General features: G+C 34.0%; 1 protein-coding gene across 2 annotated transcripts in view; it reads left to right on the top strand.

Annotated features, from left to right (window-relative positions):
- Positions 1-11861, top strand: part of LOC132753696 (uncharacterized) — a 30887-nt gene extending 19026 nt beyond the window's left edge. For both annotated transcript variants that reach the window (XM_060744194.1, XM_060744201.1), the window contains exons 4-5: positions 6148-7171; positions 9726-11861. In XM_060744194.1, coding sequence (XP_060600177.1) covers positions 6148-7171; positions 9726-11580 — 2879 coding nt within the window. In that variant the 3' untranslated portion in view covers positions 11581-11861. The remainder of the gene's footprint in view (positions 1-6147; positions 7172-9725) is intronic.
- The last annotated feature ends 390 nt before the right edge of the window (positions 11862-12251 follow it).

The following is a 12251-nucleotide window of genomic DNA, read 5'->3' as shown; positions in this document are numbered from 1 at the left end:
ATGTGTGATTAATGACTCATTTTGCAGTATTAATCATATCTGACAACTGAAGTAAGGGCTATTAGCATATTTTGATACATGTTGATTGTAAGTGCTGTTCGCAATACACATGTGTAAATTACTTTCTTTGTTCTCTTTACACTATTTTACTATTGAATACATTATCAAAATTTTCATCAAATAAGACAAAATTAGTATGAATCTGGAGGCATGCTGCTTTAAAGGCTACTTGAACCCTTCCTTTCAGGAAATTCCTTTAAGATCAGGTAGTTTTTCCCTAAATTTAAATTTACATCAAAATTTGTTCTTCCCTTTTTGTAAAAAAAAAAATGTTTTATTTTTTTCTCCCGAATTGGCTCAACCTAACTGTAAAAAAATGCCCTTTTTTCACAAAATACCCCTTTAAAAAATTTACAATTAAAAAATTTTCTTCGACAGGGTAAAAAAAGAATAAAATTTTTACTGAAAAAAAGAGGCATGAAGAGGTTTGAAATTTGGGAAAAGCTTTTGATTAGAAAATTTTACCCATTATTCTAATGCTAATGAAAAAGTGTGAAAAGATATTTAAAAATTTGGGTTTAATTTAGGTAAGGGAAATAAAAACCACATAAAAAAAAAAATGTTGATTAGAAGTATGGTAAATAGATAAGGGGTTTCCTGTTTACATTTGTCCATAATTGGTACGAAAATTAATATTTACAATCAATTAGCATAGTTTTCTATTTACTTTTCTTATATTAAAATAGAGGTTTTGCTGTCTCTCTAAGATGCAGCTGTTTTGAGAGATATGTACAAAATTTTGAAGTTGTTTACTGAATTGAGATTTTACTGGAAGGATGTTATTGACAGAATCTTGCAAGAACACATACATAAAAATTTTCCTAAAATTTAATATACACATGCAGAGACTACGATATTGCTTGAATGATTTTCCCAAAAAGATTTGTGTAAATTTTTGAATCTATATTTTAAATTGCTTTTAAAAATTAATGGGAAATACTTAAAAAGAGCCGAAAAACTAAAATTTTGTTTGATAGTGTTACCCCGAAAGTGATTTTAAAAAAAATACTGCCCCTTAAGGCAAAACGGTTCCCCCAGCTTTTAAATTATTTTGAAAATAGACTTTTTTATAGGAAAAGAAATTTTAAATCTAATGGAAAAAAAATGCTCAGATCTTGCTAAATAGATATTTAGCATGTTGTATTACCTAGTAGACCTCTACAAAAGTTATATGTATGAATTATGGAGCAAGGGTCAAAATATCACCTCTCTTAGTAAGGATTTATAAGTTATATTTAATATTAGATGTGGTTTAGACAAGTGTCACGAATTGATCTTTCTTAATTGAAAAATTACTTTTGAATACTCAAAACAAATTTGCATTTGGGTGTATATTGCCTCTCCTTTGCCCTGCTCTTGTTTGTACACCCACCTCATAATGTTGAAGTAAACTGGAAAGGCAATTTGCCGCATCTGACACTCACTCTGTACCTTAAAAGGTCAATGTCATCTTTGTAGTAAAAAATTAGGCACTTTTGCCCTTTAATTCCTATACCCATAAAAATAGCCCTAAAAAGATCGAACTTGGTTCAAATTTGTATCTCAACAAGGTTATGTTCATAATTCAATGTGCACAGGTCAGAATCCATGCCATCATGTGCATGCTCAAGGTCAATGTCACAATTGAAAATTACTATTAAATGAATTATTAGCAAAAATACAAAATCTTTGTTCCAGTGTACATTGCATTATCAAGCTACATGTATGCCCTTCAAAAAATGAATTATTGTTTTGAAAGATTGCTTCTTACACTTCATTTATTGACCTACTTTGCATTTTTTAAGCCATTGGACCTTTGGTTTAGTTTTGGGGGGATGGGGGCATTAGATTTACCCTTGTCTGCCGTCCGTTCTCTTTTTATGTCGCATGTAGCTCAAAAAGTAATTGACCTAGAGTCGTGAAACCTTACAGGAATGTTGATCAGCGTGTGTAGTGGTGCACCTGGGTATTTTCATGTGGATATTTTTAGTATTTTTAGAGTTATTGCCCTTGACTTAGTAAAAATTTGCTATTTTCAACTTGTCTTGCACACAACTCAAAAAATATTAGACCTAGAGTCATGAAACCTTACAGGAATGTTGATCATCATGTGTAGTTGTGCACCTGGCTATTTTGTGTGGATATATTTAGGATTTTTAGAGATATTGCCCTTGAATTAGTAAAAATTTCCAATTTTCAACTTGTGTTGCATGTAACTAAAAAAGTATTTGACCTAGAGTCATGAAACCTTACAAGAATGTTGCTCAGCATACGTAGTTGTGCACCTGGGTATTTTCGTGTAGATATTTTTGTATTTTTAGAGTTATTGCCCTTGACTTAGTAAAAATTTACAATATTCAACTTGTATTGCACGTAACTCAAAAAGTATTTGACCTGTAGGCCTGAAAGTTTACAAGAATGTTGGTCATCATGTGTACTAATGTACCTTGGGGTTTTCTTGTGAATTTATTCAGTATTTGTAGTATTTGCCCTTTACTTAATAAAAGATTTTTAGTTTTCAACTTGGACACATTATATATTTTTGTACATTAAATATTTGACCTAGAGACATAAGATTGACAAATCGGTGGAGTGTGGGGCACCCGTGTCCTATGGACACATTTCTAGTTTATACATAATATTGAACTTTTGATGATGCTTTTATATTGTAGAAATTGTGACCATTTGTATACATGTATATATATAGGCTTGTAGCAATGTATATAAGATGAATGATCTAGGGCTATCATGGCATTTCTGTTTAACCATGCTTGTTTTAGTAATTGTGCAAAATCAATGGTTGTTATCTTTTTCATATCTGATAAAAGGATTGGTTGTAGGTCTGTTGTCCTCAATTTGGTACAAGTTCATTTTCTGAAGACCACTTATAGATTGGGATTATATCAAAAATTGTCACAATTTTTGTTTTAATTATTGTGTTGGTAGTCATGGTTTAAAAACTACTAATATGATAGGAAAACAACAGTGAAGATAATATTTGTCATTACATGTTAATGAAAATTGCTCAGATGAAATTGCTTTTTATTTTTATGATTTGTAGCTCAAGATAAAATACAGATTAGCTGAGGTAAAAAAAGAAACAAAATAAAATCAACCAATGGTGATAATATCATCTGAGGTGAAAGAAAGGTTAATCAGCGTGAAATTGAAACATAATTTATATTCTTTTGTATGAATTTTTAGCAAGATTTCTTTTTGTCCCCCGCAGGGGGATATATAAAATAGGCTCCGTCACACTTTCGTGTCCGGTCCATATCTTTGTCATTTATCAAGGGAATTTGAAATAACTTGGCACAAATGTTTGTTATAATAAGACTATGTGTCATGCACAACAACCAGACCCCTACCTCCAGGGTCAAGGTCACACTTGCTCATTCAAGGTCAACATTGTCTATTTTATGGTGTATGTCGTTTGCGGTCCATAACTTTCTTATTTATGAAGGGATTTTGTAAATACTTGTTAATAATTGTTCTCAATAATGAGACGACGTGTCATGCGCATTGTTCACAATAATGAGACGATGTGTCATGCTCAAAACTGGTCACCTACCTCCAAGGTCAAGAGCACACATGGAGGTCAAAGATTAACATAGTCTGTTATAGGGTATATTTTGTGTATGGTCCATAACTTTTTCATAGATCGAAGGATTTTGAAAATAGTGGGCACAGATAGTCACTATAATAAGACAATGTGTCATGAGCAACACCTGCATCCCTACCTCCAAGGTCAAGGTCACACTTAAGAGGTCAAAGGTTAACATAGTCTGTTATATGGTATATTTTGTGTCCCGTTCATAACTTCTTCATAGATAAAGGGATTTTGATAATACTTGACACAAATAGTCACAATGATAAGATGATATATCATGCATAACATCTTTGTCCCTACCTCCAAGGTCAAGGTCACACTTAGAGGTCAAAGATTTACATAGTCTGTTACAGGGTATATTTTGTGTCCAATCCATAACTTTTTCATAGATCAAGGGATTTTAAAAATACTTTGCACAAATAATCACAATAATAAGAGGATATGTCAGGCGCAAAACATGGGTCCCTACCTCCAATGTCATACTTAGAGGTCAAAGATTAACATAGTCTGTTATAGGGTATATTTTGTGTCTGATCTATAACTTCTTCATAGTTGAATAGATTCAAGGGATTTTGAAAATACTTGGCACAAATAGTGACAATAATAAGACGATATTTCATGCACAACACCTGCACCCCTACCTCCAAGAACAAGGTCACACTTAGAGGTCAAAGCTTAACATGATAGATTTTTATGCCCCCGCCATATGATGGCAAGGGCATATAGTGTTACCCTGTTCTGTCATTCCGTCCTTCCGTCCTCATCAGTTTCCGTTCGTTATCTTAATAACCGTTGCACATATTCAAATTTGACATATAGATATGTCATGAGAAAATACAGGTCAAGTTCGAAATTGGTCATGGTTCGATGATTTTTGGCAGAGTTATGCCCCTTTTACTTAGAAAATAATATGAAATTTTCAGTTTCCGTTCATTATCTCCCCAACGGTACAACCCATTCAACTCAAACTTAAGAAATGGATATGTCATGAGAAAATACAGGTCAATTTCAAATTTGGTCTTGGTTCGATGATTTTTGGCAGAGTTATTTGGTTTGATGATTTTTGGCAGAGTTATGCCCCTTTTACTTTGAAAATAATATGAAATTTTCAGTTTCCGTTCATTAACTCCCCAATGGTACAACACATTCAACTCAAACTTGACATATGGATACGTCAAAGTAATGCGCAGGTCAAGTTCAAATTTGGTCATGGTTTGATGATTTTTGGCAGAGTTATGCCCCTTTCACTTTGAAATAATATGAAATTTTCAGTTTCTGTTCATTATCTCCCCAATGGTACAACACATTCAACTCAAACTTGACATATGGATATGTCATGAGAAAATACAGGTCAAGGTCGAATTTGGTCATGATTCGATGATTTTTGGCAGAGTTATGCCCCTTTTACTTTGAAAATAATATGAAATTTTCAGTTTCCGTTCATTATCTCCCCAATGGTACAACACATTCAACTCAAACTTGACATATGGATATGTCATGAGAAAATACAGGTCAAGGTCGAATTTGGTCATGGTTCGATGATTTTTGGCAAAGTTATGCCCCTTTCACTTTAAAAATAATATGAAATTTTCAGTTTTCGTATATTATCTCCCCAACATTATTACACATTCAACTCAAATTTGACATATGGATATATTTTTGGAATGCGCAGGCCAAGTTCGAATTTGGTCATGGTTCAATGATTTTTGGCAGAGTAAAGCCCCTTTCACTTTAAAAATGATATGAAATTTACAGTTTCTGTTCATTATCAACCCAACAGTGTTACATATTCAACTTAAAATTGACATATGGATATGTCAAAGGAATATGCTGGTCAAGTTGGAATTTGGTCATGGTTCGATGATTTTTTGGCAGAGTTTTGTCCCTTTCACTTTGAAAATAATATAGATACATCTTAGGAATAAGCAGTTTAAGTTGGAATTTGGTCGTTGTTCAATGATTTTGGACAAACTTATCTTTCCTGAATGTTGGAAAAAATTTGAATTTTCAGTTTCAGCACTCATACTTTTGTGGAAATGTATATAGCCATTATTTTGGCAACAAATATGCAATTTGCTATTTTCAAAAGGTTAAGACTGAATAATTTCAGTGCCTTGAACATTGTATAAAAATGGTTTGTGTTAACATTGAAAAGTTTTAAGGGCTTTGAACATAGAATGAAAAAAATAATTTGTGCAAACAAATTTGGAACTAAATATTATAACATTTGAAATTTTGGCTGCATGCGGGGGCATCCGTGGCATGATGACACATTTCTAGTTAAATTTTATGTTTCATTTTATTTCTTTAATAAATTTATTGTTGCATTTGCAGATCTAGCATTGATCATACTTGTAATTTTGGACTGAAAGTCCTGAGATCCATACCTCTATCTTGAAATAGCACAATTTGATGCTGCATATAAAACTTCCCTGAGGCGGGGGACATTGGTAACTCTGTTACAAATTCTTGTTACAAAATATTTTTGTTTTCTTCAGATACGGAAAGTGCTGAAAAAGATGCCACTTACAGTACTGAAGTAAAAGAGATAACTGATATACAACAAAGTCTAGAGACGTCTGGAGATGTGAATGATAATAACCAGGTGATAGAAAAGACTGATAATTCAGAAAAACAACCAGTTGTGACAGACATTTTACACGATGTTGACAATACAGGTTCAGGTGATAGCGCAAAAAACAGTCTTGGTGTCCTATCGTTAAGTTCAGAGACTGACACAACATTAGACCATTTACCTCAACCTTTTGGAAAAGAAAGCGATGTTGCTTCAATAACAGCAACAACAGTTGTTACCTCTGATAAGGCCGAACTTCCAGCAACAGCAGCAGCACTAGACGCGGCTAGAAGCTCAACGTTTGAGTCAGATATTAACTCTGTAGCATCGAGTTCATTAACATCAGAAATGTCTATACCGCAGATTGATAAAACGCTCTATCTTCTGGGAAATGACTTTGACAAAGGTGACCTCTTTCAAGAAGGTGCAACAGCACCTGCATCGACAACGCAGGTTGACTATAACGCTCCATGGATTGTTACTGTGAGCATGTACTGGAATGATTTACCAGCTATAATGATCAACAACCAGCCATTTGTAAGACTTGTTGACATTCATAAGCAAATACTACCAGCTAAAGATACAGGAATTCTAAAGAAACGATGCCAGCTCATGGGAATTGAAGTTGAGAATTGTTCTGAAATGCAGCGGTACTTTCTAGTGCAGTATGGAAAGGCGTTTAATTCTAAAAGTACTTTGATTATTTCAAAAGACGATGCCAAGGTTCTGATTGGCTATTACGTAGATCCTCAGCCGAAAACGTTACGTCCAGAAGATCATCACAGGTCCATTGTTGATCATAGACGTGAGCAGTTAAGAAGGATAGCACTAGCTCGTCGTGCAGCTATTCGTGCTCAAAGACTGGCTGAAAAGAAGAGTGAATCAGATCCAAGAGATATTTCACAATCAAAGGATGATGTTGATATTGGTCAGCCAATCCATAGCAGGTAGATGAAATTTTAAAGATAGGTAGTACAGTGGTCAAATTAAGGGATACTTCAGGGATCATCAATTTGGCTAAACAATTCTGTTGAAATTTGGATAGCTACACCTGTGTGGCTTTTAAGCTTATCTGAACAAAAAGTGCTCGGAAGCGAGCTTTTTTGATGGCATGTTGTCCGTCATACAGAATTCTTTTAAACAGTATTTCCTTAACCACATTGTAGATTTTTTCTTTGGAATGATCCTTGGGTGACCTTGTACAAATGTTTTATAAATCAATGTTCTTTGCGTGATGCAAAGGAAATAGAAATAGACTAAAATGAGTTTCACAGAGCATAGATATTTTGCTAATAAGTAGCATCACCTTAATATAAATAAGACAGCAGGTAGTCAGAATTGGCCCTGGCTCGGGTCACTTAGTTTATATAGACTGCTACATAGGAAAAGTTAACTCATTTCAATCTTCTAATGGTAATCTACAATGCCCAGAGATGAGATGATTTAGAATGTAGAATTGCCTTGTGGTCATCTACAACAACTAAATCATTCCAGGAGTCAAAATTGTCTAATCTGGAAATTCCCCAAAACTCAATCCCCACAGCCTAAATAATTGGCATGTGGCACAGACATAAGGTCTTTCAATAAAGCAGAAATTGGCCCTGCTCTAGATAGAGCCTGGTGTTGCTTTTTAAGTCTGTAACACCCAAGGTTAGCCAACATCATCTTTGTTTCAGTACCACATGACCTGTATTGGTGCACAGTAAAACCAAACTAGCAAACAATATCTTTGGATTGCTCTGGTGTTCTCTTTGTTTGTATAGCAAAAATGTCTTAAAAACTTCTGCCCAGAGCATAATATATATTCAGGGTCAAAAAACCCTTCATTGTAGAGGCTGAATATAGACTGCTTCCCCAACCAAACTAGCCTCTTTTTTTCCCCAGTTTGGTCCTCAAAATTCCCCAGTCTTTTAAAATTTCCCATAGAATTTAGAACAAATTAAATGATGGTGTAAAATTAAGGTCTTTTACTGCCTTATTCGTATTTCCCAGTGCTTTTTGCTTTTCTATTTTGAAGAACTTGTTAAAAGTTTGTGAAAATTTGAGACCCCTTTTCCCAAAGTATGCCAAAATAACGCATATTTTCCCCAAAAATGGTGTTTTGGCCCTGATATTTGGCAAGTAGTTATCACTTTGTGCATCTCATGCCCTTTGAGGTAGAATAGGTCCCGACCCATTGGTCTAAGTTTATAGATGTGTGTTGGAAGCATATTGAATGTTTTTCAAATTGTGAAAACTTCATTGCCCAGAGCATAGATATTTGACATGTCATATGGGACCACTGAAGTATTTTATTATACCTCATTTAAACTTTTTCTATAAAGCCTAATGTGATGTCACATGGTGCTATTTTGATCTATAATCCTGAAGGTCAATATTATTTTTTTGCAATATTTTCCAGGGGCAAGTACTTTATATAGACTTTAGAAAACATAAATGTTCTAGTTCTCTCCCCTGATAAATGGCTTAAGGGCATTAAAATGTTAGTTCGGTATAATAAAAAAAAAACATGTCTCTCTGTCTCTCAGGGTAATAGTGTGTATAAGCAACCTTTGAATTGAAATCACATCTCAGCTATCAGGTTGTTATATGTACTATTACTCCAAGATAGGTGATATTTTATAATGTAAATCATACTGTTTGGGTGAAAATGTGGCACACCCAGTTTGATCTTAATTACTTACTGCTGCATTGAACTTTTCTAGCAATGAATCTCGGGTGAGTGATCTAGGACTAACATGGTCCTTGTGTTTGTCTGTATGAAACCAGTGTCAGTTTTGATTTTAATTGAACCAAAGTTGCATGAAACTCCTACCACTTTGGTATCTTTCAGCTTATTTGAACGAGAAGTAGTCGAGAGGTGAGCTTTTTGACTGCATGATGTCCAACTTATACTTCATTGTCCACAAATTTCTCTATTAACAATGTCTCTTTAATCATGCAGCAGATATATTGACCAAATTTCCTTAGAAATGCCTTTTCAAAAGTTTTAAATGATATTGGTCTGATGAGCTAAAAAAAAGTTTAATTTTGAAATCTTCAGCAATCTGCTTTTTTGGGTCTACAATGTCCTGAGTTTAAAGTCCTTACAAAAGTAATGCCAATCATGTATCTGGAGTCAGAATTGGCCTCACACTGCAGGCGGTTAAATAGTTTACAGTTATTTGGAATTCTACATTTTAAGCTTCTTTTCTGAAACTGTGGGGTCTATAGCTTAAATATTTGGATTGTTATATTGTTACTGTACCAGGTCCCTTTGATCTTCCTTAATTGCTGTAAATGTGCGCAATAATATTAATATATGATTATTGAAATTAAAAATGTAAAAGTTCATATCTATTAGTGTGTGAAATTGAATTTTAATCTTGGTGATCTATTTAAATTTTACTGATATTCTTTAGGCTTAACTTACTGAATCAGTGATCTTATTTGACATATTTAATCAACTAAGGTTTACATTCTATAGTTTTCATATAACACATTGTGTTTGCTTATTTTCAGTTTACAAGAACAGTCAAAAAAAGTTGTTAAAGTGTCATCAGGCATCCAACAGAACCAAATAGCAGAAAGTGATGGCCACGGCAGACAAAGAGCAACCCGCCATAAGAAAATTAACTTTTTAGAAATGCTGCGAGGCGATACAGGCAATAATGCTCACGAAGAAGAGACTGGTAATGAACATGTTAAAAAACACAAAGTTCAGCATTCAGAGACGAAAAGGAAAAGTAGGTTAAAAGAAAAGAAGATTAAAGTTGTGAAATACACCATCGAGACTGACAGTAGTGAGGAGACAGACAGTGTACATTCTGATTATAACGTGGAAAGTTCCGATACCGACTCCACTAGTAGCTCGGATATCAAAGTTTTGAAGAGACCTGTTGAACCAAAACTTAGTCCATATTTTCTGGCGAAGGTTAAAAATCGAGTTAAAGGAATTGCAAAGACCTACGGGAAGAGGAACATTAAAGGAGGAATGAAACGGTCAAAGTCTTCATTGACATCGACACCTTTGGCAATACAAGTTATAAATAAGTCCACGGTAGTATCCAAGTTAGTCAAGTCTACTTACAGACCATCTGTGGGACTGAAGTCGAGGAAAGAATTGCCACAGAGAAAATCTTCAGGAATTGTTGGTAAGAATTTATCTACGCCCGGAAAAATTGACAAGACTGATTCAAATCACTGTGAACAAAAAACAGACAATGATTGTGTGAAGAAGGAGGTTAACAACTTGGTTTTAGATGCTGATAATGTCGGTGATTCTAAACTGAAGCTAGAGGAAATACAAAAGTCAGACAGTGTTTTATCTGCTAACAGTCAGCAAAGTATTCAAACAGCTGAAGGAGAAAGTGAAAAATCCAGTAGTGATGATATTGAAAGCCCTATTTCAGAAAAGTCGTTGCAATTAAAAGCAGTTGATGCCGTTACTATTCAGACTGACTCAGTTGGTGTTGAAAATGTTGATGAAGGTTTTGTGAATATTGAGAGTACTGACAAATTGAATGTTCAAAATCTGAAAAGTGAGAGTGGTGCAATTAAAGAAAACAAAATGGAGAAAAATTTTACGAAATCAAACAGTGAAAATACTTCTCCGAGTTTAGTGGAGAGCTCCACGGCATCTGTGATGAAAAGAAAAAGTATTGTGCAGATTAGAAATGATGAAACACCTATAAGGATAATTCACAGGGAAGCAAGTTTGCAAGTGCAGCAGAGAACGAGGTCTCAGCTGGGAGAACTGTTTGTCGATCACTATCACAATAAACGGTCTTTATGTGTTCGTTGTTACACGTGTAGAAAGTTGATGTCCGTCGATAACTTCTTACACCATCTGCATGATGTGAGTGGCGGATTACAATCCGTAACCACACCTCAGACCATCGATTTAAGCGACGAGAGTTTGAACGAAATTGAAAGCAAGCTTTGGGAGACATTTTTGAGGAAGAAAGAACTGTTCGATAACAATCAGTTGCCGTCCGACTCGAGGGATATTAGCGAAGATAGTTTAGTGTACGATATGGAAGGAAAAGGTTCTCCTTACAGTGAATACAGCATAGATGATAAAAACAGTCAGTCAGGTCCAAGAATAATAACAACTCCTGTTTCACCTATAAAAAGAGAAAAAATAATGCTAAAAAATAACTCTGATGAAAAGAAAAAGTCACGATTGATATCGAATAAGTTGCCCTCTCATGTCCCTGGTTGTCAAACACCGAAAGTGATACCGGACGATAAAACGGTTAGAACTAGTTCGAGAAAACGTAAAATGAAAAATCTCTATGGGTTCGACAATTACTCTTTCACGAAATTTCCGCGTATGATGAAAAACGCAGTTGTAGAGGACGATGATAAAGAATAATTAATTTTATTATACACATTGGTTTAAAAAAAGTTTCTATGACTTATTCAAGAACCTATTATATCAGTTTTGACGTGATTTATCACTGTAAAACATAGTGCTGTTGTGTAAATTACACACTTCGTAGTTTATGTGATCATCCGGAGCCTGTTATATTTGTAGTGTACATATTTGTATTGTTAATTGTAAAAAAATAAACTTAACTTACTAAAAACTCTTTACAAAAAATAAAGTGATGGAAGGATTAAACAATACTTCAAAGTGTTGTGAAGAAAATATTATTCATAGTAGTTATTGTTTTTGTTGCAAAAAGTACTAAAAAGGTTTATGTTTCCCACGTTTTAAAGATAGCTTGTAGTTTGTTTGAACCACTCTAAGTCCCATTATGCCTCAGGAATGGTTTAATTTTTATTTCTCAAAAGCTTTTTAATTTTGTTATACTTTTCTGGTATCAAAGTTTCTCATTGGCTTATTACCATAACCATCTATTCCTTTTTGGCAATAAGTACAGTCATAGTAATTTTGTATGGAAGTCTAAATATTACTTTTTTACATTTTTCTATGTTTATGACCAACAATTTCACAATTATCACTATTTTCTTCAAGTTACAGGTATCTAACAATTTCTAAAACCCTTATTAAACCCTTATTAAAACTTTATAAAAGTCATG

Source organism: Ruditapes philippinarum, unplaced genomic scaffold (assembly GCF_026571515.1).
Source record: "Ruditapes philippinarum isolate M1 unplaced genomic scaffold, ASM2657151v2 ctg3534_1_1_1_1, whole genome shotgun sequence".
Classification (NCBI taxonomy): Eukaryota; Metazoa; Mollusca; class Bivalvia; order Venerida; family Veneridae; genus Ruditapes; species Ruditapes philippinarum.
This window is presented reverse-complemented; position numbering and strand designations above follow the sequence as displayed.